Genomic DNA, 23,996 nt, shown 5'->3' with positions numbered 1-23,996 from the left:
AGCTGGCTTGCGTGAAAGCAGGCAGTGGGTCACTGGTGAATCCCAAACGGACTGTCCCAGCGGGGCTGGATGGTGTCTCTCAGACTAAGATTTACTGTTTGGGTGGGGAAAATGCCTCTGCAATCCACATTTCTCTCACTTTTAACTCTTTATTTCTTTTTTAAACTTCTTCCTGTTTTCATCAAAACGCATTTCCTGACACAAAAAGGCCTTGGTAAATGTTCTCTGACTCATTGAACTGGGCAAGCAGATCTTCTGCCTCCAGAGGAACTGGACCATCCTGTTTGTGGGTGCAACAGCCGCCCCCAGCTGTGTGCCGAGGGCTGAGGAAAGCTGTTCCCATTGTGAAGTGCTCCCTGCCAGATGTGGGCAAGCCCTCCCTCACATCTGGATAGCAGAGAGACATTTTGACTTTCTCCCTCTGTTGTTTGTTGCCTTGTCCCAGGGCAGGACAAGCCTTGGAGATGAAGCTCTTTGCCCACTTCTGCAGAGCAGGCCACGAGCTTTTTGCCTTGGACAGTGGGTTTGTTCAGTAGTCCAAATTCAGGGACATTTGGGCTGCTGGTCCTGTGTCCGTTGGTGGCCACTGCCCTTAACAGCATGCCTGAGACCTTACCCTTTCTCTATACCAAAGCACAAAGAGTTCTGGGTCGGTTGCAGAGCCTGCAGTGATCATGGCCAAATATAACAGTCAATAAAGGTGATGACCCTTGTTTGATTGTCCAGTTCAGCCAAAGTAAACACTCTTCGCCTTGGGCTGCTGTGCAAGATGCTTCAGAAATTAGGGAAATTGCTCCCACAACGTCCCTGGGAAAACTCAGGGACACGCCATCCATCAATATTTTGCAGTCTGAGACAATAGCAACATCTCCTGCTACACTGGTACAAGCCCAGACACTGCGCTCTGGCTTCCTGTAAACAAGAGCTGTTTAGCTCTAAATTTTTCTTTTGGCTCCGGCTCCCCTGGTTCAGTGAGGATGGTATCGAGATAATCATCACGTGGATTGTATTCCTGATACAAGGCTCTGTTGCACAACGGCACCTCTTTATAATGCCCTTGGAGCAAGGAAGTTCCAGGCTGGCTTCTCTGCCAGGCGCGACTGGGCGTCGGGTCTCAGCACCAAGCCGAAGGAGAAGCGGTAGGCAGTGAGGATCTGAAAGGGGAGCAGGAAAATCTGGGATTAAAGTAACTGATTAGCAGAGAAACATTCACAGACTGCTATTCAGAGGAGAGGAAGGTACAAAGGGTCTGGGCTGGAGGTGAATAGATCTTTTTTTCCCAAAGCAAGACAAAGCAGGTGAGGAATGGTCTTTTCCTAGGCAAAAGACATAATAGTCCAGGATTTTTCAGGCCAGACCAAAACAACCATAAGTTATTTCCCTACTGAAAAACTAACCTCTACGCTGAAAGGGTTTCTGCTTGAGGCAGGCAAACCAGAGACCTCTGAGCAAAGCAAGAGAACGGGCAGTCCCCTGGTCTGCCCGTGCCTGATCTCCCAGTCCCTGTGCAATCCCCAACACGTGACCCAGTGCGCTGGACTCAAAGTTAAGCATCCAGTCTAAGCGAGTTGTGTGGGGCCAGTGAGGGGAGAACAGCTCGTTCCCCTTGGAAAGAAACCTGAACTATGGGGTTGTAATTTAACCTCTCGTCCCTGCTCTACCCTTCAGATAAATTAATTCGCTGTCTCCTTTCTCCATCCCCTAGTAAAGACCCAACCATTTCCCATGTTCTCCCCTCCATCTTTCTTCACTGCCACCCCCACCAACCTCCTTCTCCTGCACAAACACCAAGCTGAAGCTCAGTTTCTCAGCCAGGGTGATGGAAAGACATGCCTGCATTAATCATCCACCCCAGCCCCAGCTCCTTCCTGAGCAACAGGGCCACGAGGAGGGGTTTGATGGGCCCCTGCCTTGGCTGGAAGCTACCATGCCTTGCAGCACACGGTGGGGAGAAGGAACTCCAGTGCAGGAACTTTAGAAAGACTTTAGAAAGGTGGTCTGGGACATTCCCAGTGGATGACAGCATGACCCACTGAGCCCAGCTCCTTCCTGAGCAACAGGGACATGAGGAGGGGTTTGATGGGCCCTTGCCTTGGCTGGAAGCCACCATGTCTTGCAGCACACGGTGGGGAGAAGGGACTCCAGTGCAGGAACTCTAGAAAGACGTACGGTGGTCTGGGACATCCCCAGTGGATGACAGCATGACCCAGTGAAGTCCTGTGAAGAGCACCAGCTCCATACCTAATTAAGCTAGGAGGGTTAAGGAGTCTGTCATACAAGAGGCACTGGCTGTGTAGGCACTCTGGGAATGTAAGGCCAGTGATACCACCTCAGAAACTGGGAGAGAAACCTTCTGCCAGAGCTGGAAGTGAGAGGCTGTTCCCTGGGCACGCCGGCAAGGACTGTGCCTCATCCCTCAGCACGCTCTGATGAAATCACCCGCTCAGGTCCGGTGGGCAGTTTTGCCTGAGGTCACTTCCCTGTGCCTTGCAGGGACGTGGCGGGCGGCCGCCCCGCAGAGACTGCAGTCACACGCCGCTCCGGATTCAGTCACCGCCACCGCAGCCAACGATGAGATCAGCCATCCGGCACGCGGTGGAGACCGATTGGCTTGGGATGAGCTAATGCATGCTCTGCGCAGACGGATGGAGGGGGAGGAGACACGCTGACTCCGTGGCTCATCCCATAACGAGATCCATGGTCCAGCCCATGCTCTCCCAGGAGAACAGTGCGCAGCTCCTGCCTCCCAATGGGGTTCCTCTTGGCACAGATGATGGAAGTGGGGCTGTGGCACACTGCGGTACTGTCTGCTACCAGGTCATGGTTGCCCTCCCTGCAGCACCAAACCTTCTCCTGGGGTCTTGCACAGCATCTCGCCCTGTCCCATCAGAGTTCCATCTGTCTGTAGAGCGATGACATCCCCTCCGCGGGCTGGCATCCCAGCCTTCTGTTGCACTGAGCACTCTGTCCTGGTGCCAGATGGCTTCAGAGGCAGATGACTTCATCTCTTTTAAAGAGGCAAGGGATCTGTCAGCAGTGCCCGGTAGGAATCAGTGTGCATCATCCTTGGTGGGGAAGTCAGTGAGTAGAGCGTAGCAAAGCAGTGGTGGTGACCCCACAAAGGGCCTGAAGAGACTTGAATTCCTGTCCAACACTGCCAACAGCCTCATGTCCTTCACTCTCAGCAGTCCGTGGTGTTTGGTCTGTCCCACACAATTGCACTGTGCGACACCAGAGAGAGTGGGGGGCCTGATTCCAGCGTGAGCTCTGTGGTGATGCCCTTCTGTGCGCGTGAGGGCAGGGACTACCCAGAGCTCAACCTCAAAAGCCGAAGATGTCGAAGTGGAGCCTGCACTGGATGCTGGGCAAACCAGAAGGAGTGGTCTTACTCATGTCTTTGTCTGCATTGCACTAGCCCCTGTCTCCAGAATTAAGCACGAAGGATGGCCTGAGTCAACCCCAGCCACGAACGGGCTCCTCTAGGCCAGGGTAACCTGGAGCTGCTCTAAGGAAGTCCTGGGTGAGTCTGAGTGAGAATCAGGTTTGCACACAGAGATGTGGTTCAGGGCCGCTGCGTACCACTCGGAGGGTCTACAACAAAGGGAGAGATGGATCCGCCCTGTGCCCTTGGGAGGCTGCAAGGTGAGCAGATGCAACCCACTGCCCCTCTCCACAGCGAGCACCCACCGCGCTCCCCCACACGCTCTGCCCGGCTGGGAGCTGTGCAGTGGTTCGCAGCTCCACAGGAACAATCCCAGCTCAGCGGAGCAGCGTCACGGAGAGTTATCACCAGAGCTGGTCAACGAGGGTGCTGTGCACACACGAGCACAGGGAGCCAATTCCTACCCAGGGCTGGATCCTCCCCTCCCCCAGCACACACGCTCCCACTTGCTGAGGAAAAGGCTGCTGTTGTTCCAGGGAGATAATCGCCCCTTCCCTTGCAAGTCCCTGCACGCTCCCGTGCAAACATACCCACAGAGCATGTCGGCAGAGCAGATGCTGAGGCTCAAAGGCCAGACCCACAGACTGGCTCTCCTTTTTGCAGAGGGGAAACTACAAAAGTTGTTTCCCCCTGAGGAGGTAACTCTCTGTCTGTGTCAGCTCTGCCTCGGGGCCCGTCACATCCCGCCACGCCGGTGAGCAGACATTTGCTGTAGATTTGGAGGTGGCCTGATAAATCGGGTCGGGCACCGTGGGAGAGCAGTGGGAGCTGGGACCACTTGGGAAGTGCCCACCACGAGGCTGGCTGCCCAGCCTCACTGCAACAGCAGGAGCATCTCAGTCCCTCGCTGGGTCAGCTCACCTAAAGCGTCCCAAACCTTCAGCAGGGGTGATACAGGGGGTAGCACCATCACCCCTGTTTCTGAGGGTGGGAGGGTTTGGAGAAACACCCCAGTGCCACATCTTGACAGCACTGGCCCGACCTCCAGGTCCACGGGGGCAATGCACAGGCAGAGCTGGCTGCAGTGGGGCTGGCCGTAAGCAAGGCCGGGAAGGACACGTTTAGGAGGATGAGCTGGAAGATGGGCCTGCAGGCACGTGTTCAGGAGCCAGGCAGAGCTGGTCCCCGGGGCAACGAGTAGGTATAGCCATTGGCAGCGAGGCCCTTAGAACTGTTTCTTGTCAGTCCAGAGAAGCCCATGGTGATTTCCCTAGCCCAGCCTGAACATGCAGCTTCTCCGCACAACCCCTTGCATGCAGCTAACCCACAGCAGAATGTCTCAGCTTTATCAAATGGAGATCTTGGGCGGAACCAGGAAATGAAATCTCTCCCGATGATTAGGGAGAAAGAAGCGTCCTTGCCAGCCAAGTGATGGAGCTCCGACATTCCCTGCACCCTGGAAAAGAGCCCGTTGCATCCGACGGGACGAGATCCTGGCAGCATGACGTGGCGGCGTGAAACGTTGATACCATTTTATGGAGCCTTTGTTGGCTTGTTTGATTGACTGATCAGTGTGAAGCAGCACTCAGAACAAAGCCAGGCATCCTGCATAGCTCCATCTTCTTTCTTTCCTCCTGGTGCAGCTCCCCCAGCCAGGCCAATCGTCTCTGCTTGAAACCACAGGTAATTCTGCAACCCGCCCCTTTCTGCAGGAGCAGGAGACGCTCTCTGGGACAAACACAACACTTCTTCCCAACCCAGCCTGACCTTAGGTTGAGTAGGAGAGCAGTAGTCCTCCCTTCGTGGATTATTGGGCTAGTAACCGATCCAAACAGGCTCCAAGAACCTGTGCTTGCCTTTGAATGGAAGACAAGAGCCCATTTTAGTGTCCTGGCCAACTATAATCTGAGGATTTTGGGGTCTCTTCTCCAAACGTAGGGTGATGCTCACCCCAATGCCATGATCTAATTAGGAAAAGGCAGTATTTCTTATTAAACCATCTGGTACATTTGGAAAAATAAAAAGGCTTTTGGACAATCAAGCCCTAATTCACTCATGTCTCCCCAAAAAAAGGCCTGTTTCTTTCTCAAATACACCTGTTGGGCTAATACGATGTTTCCCTGCTCCACAACCGGGGAGAGGTGAAACTAAGTCCTGCAGCCACCTGCAGCAAACAAGACTGGTGCTGTGCTCTGCCACTGCCATGGAAAGGAAGACCCAGGGTCGCCAAACTGCTGGCAACGAGGTGGAGCTGTCAGTGCATTTTGCACTCACTGAGCGGACTGGTGCTGTGCTCTGCCACTGCCGTGGAAAGGAAGACCCAGGATCGCCAAACTGCTGGCAACGAGTTGGAGCTGTCAGTGGGTTTTGCACTCACTGAGCATTTGTGTTTTGTAAGGGGGTTGGGTAATAACCACCTTTAGCTTATGCCCAGCTATTCTGCATGGTCTGCCTGACACATGGCGCCAGCTTCCTCAAACAGCGTTTCATCAGCAAAGAAAAGGGACAGAGAAAGGGCCGCTGGGACCTGGAAGACCAATGAGGTGCAGAAAGGAGAGCTGTCTTGTGGATGGCATAACAGCCTCTTGCTTTGCTGGCTGAGAGCTCACACCTTGCTACACTAGACGAGATGAAGTCCCCAAGCCCAATGTCTCCAGGGTTACCTGCTGCTCGAGATGCAGGCGAAAGGAGCAAGGCGCCTGGGCAGTTGTGAAAGGCTCCAACGCAGGGAAATGCTGGTTCTTGTAGCAATCAGCTGATGCCCTGAAGCCAGAGGTTTGCTCACTTGTTCCTTGGTATGTCTAAATATAATACAAGTATTGTTCTGAGCCTTGCCTCAGCCCCATTGAAATCCAGCCACCAATACCTGATTTTCTCGCCTTCCACGGCTGCAAGAGATGCATCTGCATGAAGGAACTTCTCCTTTCATTCCTCCCAGATGCACCTCCCCTTGCCATTAGCAACTGATCACCTGGCCTCCTCTCATGAGACACCTTAAAGAAGAGGAGCTGATTTGCAATTTCAAGGTATTATTACTTCTACTATCACTTTTATAATCCTCAAAACCTCCCTCAAAGTTCCCCTACAAGTCAGTTGACTAAATCATCTGGAAAAATGGACAAGCTGCACATGTAAACCCAACTGGATTTATGCCCTCTTCTCATTCAAACTATTCCTGAAGGGCCATGATGAGCCTGAAATCCAAGTCATTTTCCCAGTGGAGTTCAGATGCTGTGAGGACAGCAACCAGCAGGAACATCAGGAGCACAAAAGCTAACAGATCCGTTCCCAACCCCGCGCTCTCCCAGGGTGATCTCAGGCAGATCCCAGTCTCACTATGCCATGCAAATCTCCCTCATTCTTCATCCAAATTGTTCACTATATTTAGCCAAAAATGCTGAACAATTTTGAATTCCCTCAAAAGTGCATTTTCTGGTGAATTTATCTGATTGCTCTTAACTCACCTCCACTGACAACTCCAAATAGCCCAACATATCATGGGGCAACCTCTTCATACCTTTCTGGATTTGGACCGTGAAATCACATGGATTTTCCCATGGATTGGGGTCCTGTGGTTTAATTTGACAGTGTCGAGTTTGAGACAAGTTCCAGCCGAAGCTATGTGTGCAGCTGGAGTGTTTGCAACCTCTTTGCAAATCCCGTGGGATTTGCTGGTGACTAGGAAGGTGCGAGTCTGCACCCACCATTCCCCCTCACACAGGATGCTGATGGGGTCTGACTCTCTCCTCGACCCGCTGCTGTGCTCACTTCCATCACTGTCCCCTATAAAAGCCTCAAAAGGAGCAGTTAGGCACCTATTCAGACTGTTTAAACTTAAAATTGCCCAGTTTTCGTATTCTTTGCCTGGTTTTGTTTTCCTAAAACTGTACAAAAAGCTTGCCAGTCATTTCCTATGCAACACACAACACAGGGAGGAAAAAAATTCACCTAAATCCTTTTCCCATGTTGAGACTTTCCCCTGTGTCTGTTCAAACCCCACTGCAAGGTAAAGGGGGCATGTTAGTATTTACTGAGGGTTGGGAGAGAAAAGGAGGAGGGGAGGGGGAAAGGGGCTGGGGCAAAGAGGGCTGAAGCTACCCACAGACTGCCCACGCTCTAGCCAACATGACAAGGAGCACCCACAGAAGGGTCCACGTCCCTTTCCCTCAGGGAACAACATCCCCAGGGTTGGGATGCGACAGCCCCGACTTCCCTGCTCTTGCTCTGCCAACAAAAATCCCCCAAAGCTCCAGTACAACGTTTGGTCTCCCCGTACGGCCATCTCTCCTCCCTCCCTCCCGCCTTTTCAGGACAGGGACCACCTTTTCATCCTGGAGCACCCTGGGGCTTGTTGGCGGCAGCTGGGGTTTCTGGGGGCTCCCCCAACACAAACAACAACAACCTTCAAAGTGCCTCTCCGCACGCAGCTGCTCTGAGGGCAGATTCAGGTTTCCCCCACCCCCTTCTCCCCATCCCTCCTCGCAACACCCACCTGGCAGCTAGTTAAAAAACAATCTTTGGGTTTTTCAGGTGTGTTGGAGGGATTTACCTGACATATTCCCCCCTCCCCTCCCCCTTGCAGTTGAGGTCCTGGATTTCGTGGCAATACTAGCTGATCTAACAGTAAAAAGCTCTGCGATTATTTGGCTCTAAGGCTTGGGTCCTTGCCCAGCTCTGACACACACACGCACACACACGCGTGCACTTCTCCAGCCAGGGAGCGGGCGATGCCTCTCCTCTTCCTCCTCCTCCAGTCCGTCACGGAAGGGCTGGCTCTTCAGCGAGCGAGTTCCACCTCCTGCAACTTTCTCCCTCGCTGCTCTCAACCTGTGCTGCTGGAGTTTCAGCCCACCGAATCCCCTCTTGCAGGAATTTCTCGGAGCCCTCTCCCACTGGCAAGCACCATGGACCCCCGGCAGCCAGCAAGGCGCTGCTGCGGGAGAGGATTTGCGTCGCAGAGGCAGTAAACTTCAGGAGAGGTCTCTCTCCTGTTGCGACAGGTAAGGCACGCTGCTTGCTAGTGTGGGAAGTTGGAATGACTCAGGGAGCGGTCTGTACAGCATGGATGGAGGAAGGCATGGAGGATGCAGAGATTTTGTCATGAAACTGCTTTTGCATGTGAGTAACTTTTACTGGAAACAGCCTTATCCTAAAGATAAGGATTTGGGAGGCAAAGGGAGAGCCTTTCACCTTTTCCTCCCTTCTGGCAGCCTCAGCGCTGAGGGTTATGGAAAGAGCCAGGGTATGTCCAGCCGTGTATGTACAGAGTTTGCATCTGGTCTCAGCTGGGGAACTTCAGCACGCTGCAGCCGGTGGGCTCTGGGTAGCCAACACGAAAGCCATGCTGCTGAGCAAGGCAGGTGAGGGGGGACTGAGCCGAGAAGCGCTCCAGGTGTCTGCAAGGGGCAGGATTCCTGCAGGGAGCACGCTCCTGCTGGAGTAAATGGATGTGCCGCTGTGGGAGCCGCGATGGCGTCCGGCTGCAGGCTCAGCTCTTGGCCATGTGCAGCCCCACTAACCCGGGCGAGGTGGTACCACTCCCAGCTTCATCTCCAGGTTCTGCATGAAGCCACTTGGTGGTCAGCTTGGACTTGGCCATGCCTTGGGGATCCCCGCACGTGGATGCAATGCTGGCATTTGCCCAGCTCTGCCTCCCTCCACGACGAGGCAAGAGCTCTTTGCCTGCCCTCGTCCCACCCCGCAACAAGCAGCGGAGCTGGGGAGTTGGAGCGGGAGCCACGGTCCCTGCTTCGCTCAGGAGCGCGTATAGCAACGTGCCCGTGTTTGCATCGATGCAACTTTGTTCCCTATCAGATGTCCGATGGCAAACTGAGATGAAATCCCAGAGCAATCCCAGTTCAAGGCAGGCAGGAATTATTTCCCGTGTGCGGTGCTGAGAAAAGAGGTGAAAATACAGGGAGAGACGCCTGGGCACTTGGAGCAGACAGGGCCCTTCCAAACAGCAGTTATCAGCTAATCAGCCTCCCGGGGGAATTAAAAGCAGCCTCTGGAGTGCAGAGCTCCAGAGGGGCAAAGATCAGCTGTCACACGACAGGGCTTGCTTTGGACAATACTCTTAAAAAAACCTGGCCATCACTTGGGTTTGCTGTTGCGAAGGGCTGAGAGTTTCCAGGACACGTGGAGACTCGGGCTGCGTGGTGGCCAGAGCTGGGCAGGCTCTGCCAGGGCAGGCAGGGCTGCGGTGACGGGCTCCCGCTTCGCCCAGGGTGCCCTGGATCCAGGCAGGAGGACACGGAGCCCACTGCATCCTCTGCTCCAGCACTCAGGGGCAAAGAGCGGGCATGGGATGCAGGGGGAGTTGCCACGGTTCTCCAGGCTGGCAGGCAGAGAGAGCTGGGAGGTTATCGGAGCCTCGGGATGGAAAGCAAACAGTCTGTATCGGGCTCCTGAGGAAGGCTGGGCTGTCTTGGTATTTGGGGAAGCAAAATCACCGGGCTGGGTATTGTGCACCCTTATCATCCCCTCATATGCAGCGCACCTCACCTTATCGGGAACGGTTCAGGGACATCCGCCTAAGTGCCAGGGGTTCCTGAGGGACTGAGCAGGTGAGGGGTTTCTAACCCAGCCAGGGGCTTCAGTCTCTCCGCTTCCCATCTCCTTGTTGTGCTCTAACATGCTCTGTAAGGTTGCAGAAACGAGCCCAACTGCCCTGCCCGCCAAGGGGAGAGCGCAGCAGGATCTGCTCCTCTCCTGAGCCTTTCGCTTCGCTACGGCTCACACCATGAACGCACTTCAAACCCTAACGCTCTCAGAAACCGGCGTGTCTCCCAGCCTCCAAACAAACAAGCATCATTCATGTACGCAGGGAGAGTTCAAAGGAGGTGTAACACCTGGAATCAAACATCTGTTAGAAACGAATGCATTTTGCATCCTACGCTCCTGCCAACTGCTCCAAGGCAAGTCCTAGAGGATCGTTCCAGCTCCCTCCGTGCTGCAGCAATGGCATTCCCTGCTCCGCGCACCTCGCTTTGTTTTTTGCCACGTGTGGAGCAGGCGAGCGCAGCTGCACCTCGAGCAGCAGTGGGCTGTCTTCTGCACCGTGCACGAGCCCTCCTATTTAATTTTTTTTTTTTAACTGGGTTGGCAAGACGGATGCTCCATTGTCTATTAGCAAGGGGATTTGCTGAGCGAGCAATTTTTCTCCCAACCACGCTTCTTCCTTGGCAATGGGGCACGTAATGGTTTATTAGTAAAGAAATTTTCTTTCCTAATTCTTGAAAGAAGGAGTTCTAGGGAGGGGCAGGCTGTGAGGGCTGTTAGGAAGGTTTGTAGCTCAGAAATGAATGAGCAACAGGTTTAAAAGAAACCGGAGGAAGGTTGGTTTGGGTTTTGGGTTTGTTTTTTTTCCCCCCCCACACAGAGGGCATAATTAAATTCTGGAACACGCTGCCACAGGATATTGCAGAGGCCAGAGGTGTACTTGGCTACAAACAAGGTTTCGATCCATTTGGGATGGATAGCTCCAGTGGAGGTTATTAAAGCCAACAGTCCAAGCACAGCAGTGCACTTGCACTGAGGCTGGAAAGCAGGAGAAGGAGCACGTTACACGTGCCCTGTTTCTTATGCTCCTCCGCTAAGCAATCAAAGCTGGTCATTTTGGGAGACGTGGCTACCTTGAGGTTCTTACGTTGTGGGACTGTATGGGACTGACCAGGTTGTACGTTGAATAGATGTGGTGACTCAGGCAGCCCGGTGGTCATGCCACGGTGGATGCTCCATACAGCCCAGGTTGACAGGGACACGGTGTGCCCAGCCTGGTGCCTGCTTGTCGCAGGTGCTGCAAGCAGCATCCCCACGAGTCTGCCAGCCCCACAGAGGTGCTGCAGTGGCCAGAGCTTTCAGGAATGTTTCCCGCAGACAGCCCGGAGTGGAAGATAACACTGTGGCAAGGAGACCAGCCTGGGCAAACATGCCCATCTTAGGGGTCCATCTTTCCAGTGAAACACCAAGCTCCCCAGGCCAGGAGCTGGCTTTGCATCAGCTTGTGTGGATGCAGCAGAGGAGGCGGGATGCTGTAGGCAGTTTCCGAGGGCAGGTCTGCGAGCTGGTGGGGTTCTATACCAGTTTGCAGGTATCTCTGCATCCAATAACTGTCTGCTGCAGGGAATTTCTGAGACACAGTTACCGGCATCCTGGCCAGCCCTCCGTTTACAAGGGAGGATCATGCCCTGACCATTTCATTCATTATCTGCCCTCTGTGTCCTTACGCTGCCTCCGGACACGGGAGAGGGACGTGAAGAAGCAGCGCAGGGCAGACAGATGGCAACGGAGCGAAAGAGGCTGCAGGCGGAGCGGAAAGCTGCTCTCCCTGCCCACCTCCAGGCACCAGAAGGGAACGACCAGCAGGGTGCTGGGCAGGGGCACGAGAAGATCTTCATGTCGGTGCAGGGACAGGGCTGTGGTGAGCAAGAATTGCCTGGCATGAGAGAAGGAGAGGTGGCACGGTGGCCGTGCTGCCAGGCAGAGCGGAGGAGAGCAGCCCATGTCCTGCCGCGTGCCGGGGCTCCTCACCGGCATCCGACAGGGCACACGGTCCCTTGCCCAGCTCTTCGTGCCAAGATGCTCTCGGCCTCCTTCCCAGCACATCATACCAATTGTAGGATAACCTGTAGCTCCCCACAGGGAATCACGGAAAGGGCATCAGAGGGCTACCGGCACTCAGGTGACGTAGCCTGTGTCCTTGTTGCAAACAGGCAGCTTGAGCTGAGGTGTGATGAGGTCTCAGCGTGTCAAACAACGCAGGGCTAGAGTCCCTCCAAACTCCAGTCAGAGCTGCCCCTCTCCAGGCTGGGGGAATGCTGACCTCCGTCTGGATTCACAGCTCTGGTGGGTCAGATGGGAGTTGGGTGCTAGGATCCCAGAAGGGATCCCACAGGCTTTGCAGCACCTAAATAAACAGCTGTTTTGTGAGCAGCAGAATTCATGAAGCTTGGTTGCCTGGGGCTCTCTCTCTTGTGTGGATTCTCTGATGTCTAATAATCGGGTTGGGCTCACATTAGAGCCTTTTCTTCCAGCTGGGAGTTCTAATTTGGATTCCTCTCCTCTCTCTTGCTGCTTTTCACAAGCTTGTGCAAACCTAACTCCTTTCAAGTCTTTACCTATCTGGTTAAATTTGGCTGAAACTGGCCAGTGGATCCAGAAGGTAGCAAGGAGGACTGACAATGTGGTCCCACACACTAGCTTCCCTCAGCAGTCTGCAGATGGAACGATTATCACTGCAAGACAATTTGCATCCCAAGCATGAGGAAAATGTGAAAGGCTCGGAATGAGTTTTGGCAGGAGTAAGCTCTCAAGAAAGAGCCCAGGATCACTTGTGGGCTCTCACAGCCTGTGCTGATGGTCACAGCACACCTGCTGGGCCAGCTGGTTTGCAGTGACGGAGGTATGTGGCCCTTGGCACAAACAGCCTCCATGGGAGCCGAATTCTGGAGAGAGAGGTGCACAGTCCCCGCAGCAGCGGGGTCAGGGCATGCTCACATGAGTACCTAGCACACTGCAACTGACCCTTGTGCCAATATGTTTGGGCTGCTGCATGTCAGTGTCCAGCCCCCAGGCCCCTCACAGCCTGCCTGGTGAGCAGCTCCCACCAAGCCCCCTTCCCACCAGCACTGCCTGTCCCCAGCCCCCAGGGATGTTCCTTTTCATCACAGGCACCAGGTACCCCATTCCCATCAGAGCCATCACTGCCATCAGCTGTTTACTCCCTGTCTCCTGGCTATCCCAGTTACCATCTTTGGCCAAGGAGGTAACCAGGGAGGTGCTGGGGGGCTGTGACTGTGCAGTGGCAGCTTCTGGACCATGGGCAGGATTTATCCCTCTGGTCCTGATAACTTGGCAAGGCAGAAAGCAACCAATGAGGAGGAAAAAGCAGCTGATCTTTTCAAGGGAGAGCAGAGGAAGGGGATTAGGAATAATGCCTAAGGATGCTTCCCCCTGCCCATGGCACAAACAAGTCACCCTCCCTGATGCCATGCTTTCTCTGGGACAGGAGCCAGCAGCAAGGCTGTTGGCACTGCATGGTGCCCTCACCCCTCCAGGCATCCTCCAGCAACCCCCAGACCCTCACGGAGGGCTCCACAGCTCTGGAGCTGCATGATTAACTTTTGCTCTAGAATGATTTTGCAATGCCAAGACAGATAAAGATCACTGACCCTTATAACTCTACAGGGAGTTCAAGCCTGTTCAAGTTCTTCTGTGCCTAACCGATGAGCTCCTAGAAGCTTACAACAATATGACAGAGAAACCTCAACTATGTGACATATCTGAGCCAGGCTCTGTTGTTGGCAGCAGTACAAAATCAGGCTCTTTGTGGGCTCCTCGCAGAGCACTGGACAGAAATGCACATGGCAGGTGGGAAGGTGACAAGAGAAAGCGTTGGCTTCACGTAAAAGGTGATGCTTTGCTCATGGACACAGGATGGCTTGGAGGCAAAAACGCTTCGCGCTGTCTTGCTCCGGTGGAGGAGCAAAGCAGGGGCAGCGGGTAGAGCGGCAGGGAACAGTCAAAGGCACGAGGATGGGGCAATGGACAAGGTGTCCAAGGGGAAAGGGATGAGCACTGGGGGTGAGTGGCTGGCTGGAGGAGGCCACAGCAAGATGTCATTGAAGAGGGAGGCAATCTGGGTCTGAGCATCCAGCTGGTGATTAACTGACACAGTGGCAAAGGTGGCAAAAGCTTTCAGCTGTATGTAGGAAGGAGGAGGGGGCATCAGAGTAACATCAGTGCCCCACCACACTCTTGCTGTCAGCCCAGAGTGGTGGTCCTGGCAGGAGCCCTCACACCCACTGGCTGCAGCAGACTAGACCCATGGAAGGCCGTGCTGCCTCAGAAAGAAGCCTCTTTCATCACCCCCTGCAGCAATGTGACTTGACTACAGAAAAAGGGTGTCCCAGCACCATGACAGGTCTACCAACCAGGGGCCTGGCTTGTCCCACACAAGTCAGTGACTCACAGGCTTCCCCCAAACTCCTTCAAGGGAGTTTCTGTTCCTCCAACACCCTTTAGAGGCTGCCGGTACACGCTCCCCGGGGTACCCAAGCCGCACAGGGTGAAAGCACCTGCCTGGCCCAGCTAGCAGATGATAGGATGAGCATCTCCGTGGTGCTCATAGGACTGTACCCATTCCATGCAGGGACTTGTGTGTGATCCCCTGCCATGCCAGCTGGTCCAAGCAAGAGTCATTGCTCCATGCACTAGCGTGACACTCGTTAATCCCATGGCTTTCCATGGGTTTATGGCTCAGCAGCCCCCAGTACAGCCCATCCTGTCAGCACACAGCCACTTTTCCAGCTGGAGCAGAGCTGAACCATGAAACTGTTATGGTGCAGGGCCTGGGCACTGCCCACGGGTCACTCATTGCCCAACAGGAGCAGCATTTCACAGGTCACGCTGAGCCAGGGCAGACCTCGGTTGTAAACGGCATGCACACCACGTTTTAAACTATCAGCCGCCTTGCTCCAGGCTGTCTAGCAATCTGGAAACAGTTTCCAAAGGTCTATCCAAGTCATTCGGAGGTTGGAAAGAGGAGATGGGGAAGGAACAGCCCAGCTGCGCCCTGGCGGAATCTGCAAGTCCAGCAGAAAGTCATGCCCACATGAACACAGCACCCGAGCAGACTGGTGCAAAACACAGTCCTGTGAACGTCAGCCCTTTGAGAACCATCCGCAGGCATGGAGAAGCCCGAGATGCATTGGGGAAGGAAACACCATAACTTCAGGGGCTCTTTTCATTCATTTTCTGGCTTTGTGTAGTACCTCCAGTATGCACTTTACCGCTTCACAGCAAAACCAAGCAATGAATCTGTACAGCAGAGTGCAGGAGCAGGATGTCCAAGGACACTGCCAGTCACTAGCCCAGATTCAGCATTCCCTTTAGAGAAAGGCTGCCAAGATAATTTTCTTTTCAAATTCCAAGAAAACAGTTTAAAAAAAATACCTATTTCCCCACAGCATTCAAACCCCACAGGCCCAGCTGAGTGACTGGTGGGGATGTCACCAAAACTGAGTGAGGCACCAAACGGAAGTGGATCTAATTCCCACCAGCGTTGCTGCAGCAGAGCAGAGGGCAAACATTAACCCGGCTGCCCAGACCCCGCGCAGGGTGTACATGGGTTATTCAGCACCAGGAGTCAAAACATCTCACAGACAGGGCTCAGCACCCGTACAAGAAGCATGCTCTCTGAACTGTGACTCTCCAATCCTGTAGGATTACACGTGGCTGTAGGAAATTGCTCCAGCTGTAGCTGAACCCCTTCTGCTCAGCTACCACCCAAATCAGGAGAAGACATAGTTCCAACTCCCATTCACTTTCCCAAAGCCTTGTACCTACCATCTTACATGATTTGGTTCTTTTGCTCTCTGACTCTATTCCCTGCTGACCACTGAAATTCAGACCCACCGTTAAACAGCCCCATCACTGATGTATTTGAACAACCAAGTGCAGCTCCCTTCTCCTCCCCCAGTTCCTAGTGCTTGTAGCCTTCAAAAAGAGACACTGGTGTGCTTGGGGACAGTTTTGATCAGCACCTATTCTGGGGGGGATAGAGAGGAAGACTGTTCTTGTAGTGGAAAGAAAAAAAAAGGAGTATGGGAGTGGGGGAAAGGGGAAGACAGCAAGAGAGGGTAAAAAAAAAAAAAAGGACGAAAGGGTTTGGGATGTGTTTGGCAAAGTTACACTAAGTGAAGAGTTGTCCTTATTTTCCCACCAAAATTATGATTTTTCTCCAATCTTCTGATCTCAAAACTTTGGGCCAAGCCCCCACCACAGCCAGCAAGGGGAATGCTGCTCCTGGTGCACTCAACACTCTTGTTTTGTGTTTTGGGTTTGTATTGCTCTTAAACACTCCTCTTTAAGGGAATCCAAAGGTGGGGCTGGGGCCACACCTGCTTCCTGGCAGGCTACAGCACTTTTTTGCGGTATGGCCTACAAGCACAGCAGCCCACACATTGCAGGAGACCCCTGGGAGAACCCTCAGAGGGCCCCCCAAGCCGTGTCCCAGCCACTCGCTCCAACTGACCGGAACAGCCATGCCCTGCACCTACCCCCCCCAAATCACCCATCTCCACAGCCTCCCCACGCACACACTTTGAACCTCAGTGCTGTGTTTGTTCCTTCATTTCAAACCAACAGATTTGGGCATGTCTTTGACAGAGGATCACAATTTGGATGTTAAATTTAGACGCGCGCTTAGGCTCTGATTAGAGATACTCGGAGTGTTTACTCGCTCTGCGGGGAGTTTGCATCTACAGGGCTGAGGGCGAAGCCCCTCCAGGCTCTCTGATCCTTGCCTGGCGATTGGGAGAGGAGGCTGAATCACCACATAACGATGCCCTGGTATTTCCCTCATTTGGGAGCATGCCTTACCTTCCTCACTCCATCCCACCGATGGGCTTCCTCCGGCACATCTGCCTCCCCACATGCAACCAGCTCCAGGAGGGCATCTCTGCCCATAGGAGCCATGAAAAAGAGAAACAGAGAGCTTTCAGGAGTAGAAATAACCGATCCCGTGAGATGAGGGACCAGAGGCAGGTGAGGATGTTTAAGTGTTTAATGCTTGCAGCTGATCCTGAAAGTGGGTATGGCCCTTGCCACAGGTCCCATGGATCATGCACTAATTGCTACCAGCACAAGGACATGGCGTAGCACAGCTTAGAAAAACAAGAAGGATGTTTCTCCTAATCTACAGGGAAAAATCTGTCCTGGGCGCAGCCGATTTTGCCCAGTTTCAACATGCAGATCCTTGAACTCCATTGCAGGGACCCTTGAGCTTGGCAGCCACCTGCATCTGGGATTTTAAGGGCTAGTGAATTGATTTTAAGTTGTTTTCACATTATATACAGCTTTCCCACCCACAGTACAAGAGTCTTAGAAACCCACCTCGTTTCTGCTCGTTCGTTACTGACACCCTCCAGGGCTGGTTCCAACGGGGCTTTCCCTGGAGCTGAGCCAAGCCAGCAGTTAACCAGATTCACACTCTGTTCACAGCACGGTGCCACATTTTTCTGTTGCGCTTCACCAAGGCCTTTGGAAATGTCCCAGTCCCGCTTCTGGATGTTTTTGCATAGTGAATGGGGTTTAAGTGATCCCAGAATCAGGAGACAGAGTAGGGGCTGCACTGTTTTCTCCTGGGAGATCAAATATTCTTGAAATTACACTAAATCCATGCTGGAGAAAGAGAAACAAGACATCCGGTGTGTCATTGTTTCCCAGTGCAACCTACTGAAGAAAATCCAGGCTACAAGCAGTAGGTGGTGGTTTCCAGTCCCAGGGAGGGAAGTTGCAAGCTCTCCTGGGAGCCCCGGGACACTCAGCTGGAATAGGCCAACTCTTGAAGGAGACCAGTGTCACCAACCCTCTCCATCTCATTTACCAAAGGATCAAATAAGTGAGGGCAAACATGGCCTGGTGGAACTGCTCAAACACTGATAGGATTTCCCAGCAGTATCGACAAAGAAATTGTCCAAGCAGATGCACCTGCAGTAATAAAGGTGATGAAACAGCCTCAGAGCACAGGCTGTTGCTGTCAGGGGACACCATGGGCTCTCTGCGCTAACGCTGGGGCCTGGATCCTGCCACAAAGGGAAACTATGAGACTTCAGAAGATGATAGTGATGCCTCCTAGAAAATTTTCCCCAAGTTCTGCCTTTCAAAGTTTCAGATCATTTCCAGAGGAAATGAGGCTTCTGCCTCGTGCCCCATGTGTGTAGTAACTCTCCATCCCTCATAATAACTGCTGAAGCCATTGATTGTTTTCAGCCCAGCCTGTAATTGAGAGCAAAGCTCTCAGAAATATGAGGTCACGACAGGTTTTGCAAAATAATTAGCTGGACAGAGGAGAAAAACCCTGCTAATGCCCCCACTGAGGAAAAAGCAGCAATGTAAGTGAAGCCCTTCTTAGAAGTCAGGAAGTCTGCAGGCAAGAGTGAGGTTAAGGACATTCCAGCAGAGATTCAGAAGAAAGTTTGCATCTTGTTAAACGCCAGAAAACCCTCTCCTTGCTCAAGGTTATCCTCCCATATTGAATTGCTGGTGCTCAAGAAGGCATGTGCTCTAACTCCAGCTTTTCTTGTGGTTGTGGAGTTCATAACGTCTCTGCCTTGTGGGTTCTCTGATGTCTTATAAGAGATGAGTTCACATTGCCATTTCAGTACAATTCAATTAAAAAGTCAATTAGCCCAGATACAAAGCGATCGGCTTCATTAATTCTGCTGTTCATAGAACAGCACTGGTTTTTTGTTGCTGTTTTGTTCTGCTGTCATATTCTACTCTGAATTGTATGTGACTCTTCCTGCTCCACAGTCCTCGTAGACCCACGCGCGCGCAGCACGCATACATCTTCTTTCCAAGTTCAGCAGTTGAAAATGTTAGAAGGGAGCAGCTCTAGGCAAGTCCCTGCATGCTGCAAAACTCTTCAGCGTTGTTAAGTAACAAGCAGAGCTTTTAAGAACATGGTTTTCAACTTCTCAGAAGGAACCACGCACCTTTCTGGCTCACCCAGCCCTGTCGTCCAAGATTTTCTTTCATTTGCTGTGTATTTGGGACTATGTTGTATTTCCTAGAAGTGAAATGATTTCATGAAAAAAATGAGTCTGAATTTTGTCAGACGCAAATTGTGTTGACTTGTCTACAAATCCTGGTAGTTTCACTTCAGCTTCAGACCATTTGTTTCAAAAAGGAATGACCACAGCAGGGAGGTTGCTGGATGGTTGGCATCTATTTACCACAGAAAAAGGGATTTGAAGGAAGTATGAAATTTAGAGCTTTGTATTTATCAGTAATTAGATATCTCAGAGTGGGAATATGACACACATTGTTAGTTGGACTCCGATAATTTGTTCCTAGCATTCAACTTGACTTTTAAATCGAACTAGTTCCGGCTTTTAAAGAGAAGAGTCTTGAAAAAGTGTCTGGAAAAACAAGTCTTCCCTGTTTAAATTAGGAATGTGCCAAATGACTGGCAGGTACTTGATATATAATTTAAATTTAAAAGAGGAAGAAACAGTTCTAGATAAAGATCTCCTGGGATATCTAGGGGAAATATATGCACCTATATTTAGCTTATCCCTGGTTTCAACCCCTAAATGCACACACAGCAGCATGCACATAGCTTTTGAAAAGAACAGGCCTTGATCCTTTAACAAGCTCCACAAAGCTCACTAATAAAGTTACATCCTTGTTAATCGCGTATGTGCTCCCCAGTTCCTTCTCTGATACACCTTGTTCACCCAGATAAATCACGGAGCAGCGAGCTGCTCAGGAGTCATTAGAGAAGAAAGATGATGGCGGGTGGTCATGGATGGCAGATTGTTTACAGGAATCCTGACCCTAGGGCTTTGCCGTGAGAAGGGAGGTACCAGAGGGATTACCCAATGGCTGAGGGTGACATGGCCAAAGTGTCTTGCTAGAAATTTGCTCTTTCAAGCAACGCAGAGTGGGCAGCCAGAGGCAGACCTGTGAATTAGAAGAACTTTGCGGTGCCTGAGATACAACTTGGCTAGGACCTGAGCTGAAGCTGTCGGAAAGGCCACGCTGTAGAGCTGGCCATTTAGGAGGAATCTGCACAACGTAGCAGAGCATCTCTGCTGGGGAAGGAGAACAGATTGCTGTAGCAGGGGGAGAGAAGAAGGGAAGATGAGCCATGGGGAGGGACATCAAATCATAGTCTGTATGCTGACTCTTGAAAATACTTTGCAAGAACTTGTGTGGACAGAGAAGGGAGGATGGAGAAACAAAATAGAAGTGAGGTTTGGATTGGGGTTCAAATGTGCTGTCTGAAGGCAGAATGAAGGGAAGGATTGTTCACAAAATAGGAAGTCAGCCTAATCAGAGCATTTTGCCTGGCTCTTCACATTTTGCCCTCTACTAAGGCAAAAATTGAAGGAGAGAAAGTGAATGGATCTGAGCCAGCATGGGGATGTGGGAGGGCAGGTCTCTCACTGGGACAGAGGGAAGAAGAGCTCAGCTAACAACCACATCAGGAGAAGCTTGGGTAGAGAGAGCAAGGAGGTGAGGCTGAGCTCATGGAGACTCTCTGACACACTGACCTTAATAAAAATCACTAATGTTCTTCCTTTGACATCTGCAGGACCCAAGGAGACCCCACACCATGGAAGTCACTATCAGGAGGCACCTCCTGAGTTTTGCTGTTTTCCTAATGCACTGTGTGGTCCGTAAGGTGAGCTGTGAGAAAGGCAACACTTCCCCTCTGCACTTCACCCACTTCTTCTACAATGCCACCATCTATGAGAATTCAGCCCCCAAGACCTATGTGGAGAGCTACGTCAAAATGGGTATTTACAAGACAGACCCCGAGTGGGACATCAGATACAGAATAGCCTCTGGAGACAACACTGGTCTCTTTAAAACAGAAGAACACGTGATTGGGGATTTCTGCTTCTTGAGAATAAGAACTAGGAGCAGCAACACAGCACTTTTAAACCGGGAGGTCAAAGACAGTTACATGTTAATAATCAAGGCCACAGAGAGCACTTCTGCCTACGAAGCCTGGGCCAAAGTCTTGATTCACATTTTGGACAGAAATGACTTGAAACCCCTCTTTTCACCCCCTTCCTACAAAGTATCCATCAGAGAAGACACTCCTCTGAAAACAGTGGTCAGCACGCTCAGTGCCACTGACGCTGATGCTGGCCAGAACGCCGAGTTCTACTATGCCCTCAACACCAAGTCTGAGCTATTCACTGTCCACCCCAGCTCGGGAGCAGTCATGACCACAGGTAGGCTGAACAGCACCCACCGAGGCAGGCACCACCTGCAAGTTTTGGCTGTGGACAGAATGAGAAAGATCACAGAGGGGAATGGCTTTGGGAACTTGGCTAGTCTCATGATCCAAGTGGAGCCATCTGCCAGGAAACCCCCCTCTATCTCCTCAGTGAAGGTGACACCCCCTGACTCAGCTGAAGACTTTCTCTATGCAACTCTCTCTGTAGAAAGTGGTGACTCTGAAACAGGGATAGATTCGGTTGACTTTGTGGATGGAGATCCGGGAAGACATTTCAAAGCCATCAAATCCTACTTTGGGAGCACTGAGTTCATGATTGTGTCAACAAAAGACATCAACTGGCTCCTTTACCCATTTGGTTTCAACCTCAGTCTGCAAGCCAAGGACAAGAGCAAGCCACCACTGTTTTCTCCTATAAAAGTTATCCATATACCTCCCTCCAAGTATGTCTCTGCCAGGTTTGAGAAAGAAGTTTACCGGGTCCAGCTCAGTGAATTTTCCCCAGTTGGAAGCCAAGTTGTTATGGTGAAGGTCACACCAGTCTTCCCAAATCTTAAATACATTTTGAGGCCTACTCCTGACAGCACAAGCTTTAAAATCAATCCTCACACTGGACTGATAACCACAGTCAAAGCAATGGACTTCCATGAGCAGTCTCATTTTGAACTTGAAGTTACAACCGTTAGCAGTCACACATCCACCAGTGTTGTCATTGACATCACTGACTGCAACAATCACGCTCCAAGTTTTAGTCAGTCTTCATACCGCGGGGCCTTTGATGAAAATGTTCCTCCTGGTACCAGTGTCTTAACGGTAAGGGCTACAGATGAAGATGAAGGAGACAATGGCTTTGTCACTTACACCATAGCCAACCAGAAATCAGTTCCCTTTGTCATTGACCCCTATTCTGGCATCATTTCCACCTCCAAGTCAATGGACTACGAGTTGATGCAGAGATGGTATCACCTGCGAGTGTGGGCATCAGACTGGGGCTCACCCTTCCGCCATGAAACGGAGGTGTACGTCTCCCTCACGCTAAGCAACGTCAACGACAATGCGCCCGTGTTTGAGAAGGCAAGCTGCAGCGGCACCATCCCACGGGACTTTCCGGTTGGGAACCCTGTAGCCACAGTCTCTGCAATCGACAGTGATGAGCTGCAGCATATTAAATACGAAATCAAGTCTGGCAATGAGTTACGGCATTTTGAACTGAATCCCATCTCTGGAGTAATATCCCTTAGAATATCTCTGCGAGATCTTCCTCCTGAGCAGCCACTTTTCTACTCGTTGAAAATAACTGCAACAGATGGCGAGAACTATGCTTTGCCAACATCTGTAAATATCACTGTGGTCAGCCAAGGTCTCCCTGTCAAAATGCAGTGTGAGGAAACAGGAGTCCTGAAACAACTCACAGAAACTATCATACACTCCATTGAGTCCCAGGCTCAAGGCCACGGGCAGGATGATGAAACATCTCTGAACTTGCACCTTGTAAACCATAACGCTCCAAAGTTTGAGGACAGCTTTCCACGATCTATTGATATCATAGAGACTCTTCCCATCAACTCAACTCTTGCTGACCTTTCAGCTATTGATCCTGATACTGGTTTTAATGGAAAATTGGTCTATGTGATCTCAGATGGAAATGATGACAGTTGCTTTACCATTGACCAGGAACTGGGTCTCCTTCAAGTCCTTTCTCCTCTAGATCACGAACGAACCAGCTTCTACATTCTTAACATTACTGTGTACGACCTTGGCACACCACAAAAATCATCTTGGAAACTCCTGGCTGTGAATGTGTTGGACACCAATGATAACACTCCTAAATTCTCACAAGGTGCTTACTGGGTGGCAATACCAGAACATGTAGCAACAGGGACAACAATCACTCAACTGAAAGCAGAAGATGCTGACACAGATGACAATGGGAGAGTAAAATATTCTCTCCTAACCCCCACCGATAAGTTTGACATTAACAGTGTCACTGGGGAAGTGACAGTTACAGGTGCCCTGGATAGAGAATTGTGGCCTTGCTACGTGCTGAAAATAGAAGCGAGGGACCAGCCCAAAACAGGCTACCAGCTGTTCTCCATTACGGATCTCATCGTGACTCTGGAGGATGTAAACGACAACACCCCGCAATGCCTCCCAGGCTTCAACAGTGTGAAGGTCCCAGAGGACCTGCCTGTGGGAACCATTCTCCTGTTTCTGGAGGCTTTTGACCCAGACGCTGGCTCTGGGGGTGAAGTGAGGTACAGCCTCATTAATGATGAGGAGATGATGTTTCACGTGGATAAGCTGACTGGGGCACTCCGGTTGGAGAAGGAGCTGGACTATGAGAAGAAGGACTCTTACAATCTAACCGTGCAGGTCAGTGACGGTGGGAAGCCCTTCTCTCGCTCTTCCCTCTGCCACCTGGAAGTGAACGTCCTTGATGTCAACGAGAACTTGCACCCACCACGCTTTGCCTCCTTTGTCTTCAAAGGCTGGGTGCAGGAGAACAGCCCTGAGGGCACATCGGTGATGATGGTCACAGCAAAGGATACCGATAAGGGGAAAGACGGAGAGGTTCAATATTTCCTCCGAGAAGGCACTGGCCTGTCCGTCTTCCGCATTGAAAAGGACACAGGTAATGACAGCTTAGTTTAATGGTGTACTGTAAAGGTTTAAACTACATTCTGTGTTTGGCCTGACTTTTTGACCTAATAGGATATTTCCATGTTCTTTCTACAAAGTTCCATGCATTCAGATCTTTGCTTGTGCAAAGATGTACAATGTACATTCCTGTGTCTGGGGAGGAGCAAGCATGGGTTGTTTCCTTAAACTAATGGAAAATCAATGTCTGTCCTCCCC

At 51.6% G+C, this 23,996-nt stretch overlaps 1 protein-coding gene across 1 annotated transcript in view; it reads left to right on the top strand.

Annotated features, from left to right (window-relative positions):
- Positions 1-8,339: 8,339 nt before the first annotated feature.
- Positions 8,340-23,996, top strand: part of FAT2 (FAT atypical cadherin 2) — a gene marked incomplete at its 3' end in the record, with an annotated part of 57,316 nt that continues 41,659 nt past the window's right edge. Inside the window, 2 exon segments of the mRNA XM_010152331.1 lie at positions 8,340-8,382; positions 20,487-23,772. Of these exon segments, the coding sequence (XP_010150633.1) occupies positions 20,508-23,772 (3,265 nt within the window).

The sequence above is a fragment of the Eurypyga helias genome, unplaced genomic scaffold, assembly GCF_000690775.1.
Source record: "Eurypyga helias isolate BGI_N326 unplaced genomic scaffold, ASM69077v1 scaffold15805, whole genome shotgun sequence".
Lineage (NCBI taxonomy): Eukaryota > Metazoa > Chordata > Aves > Eurypygiformes > Eurypygidae > Eurypyga > Eurypyga helias.
Note: the sequence above shows the minus strand (reverse complement) of the source record. Positions and strands in the feature narration are given on the sequence as shown.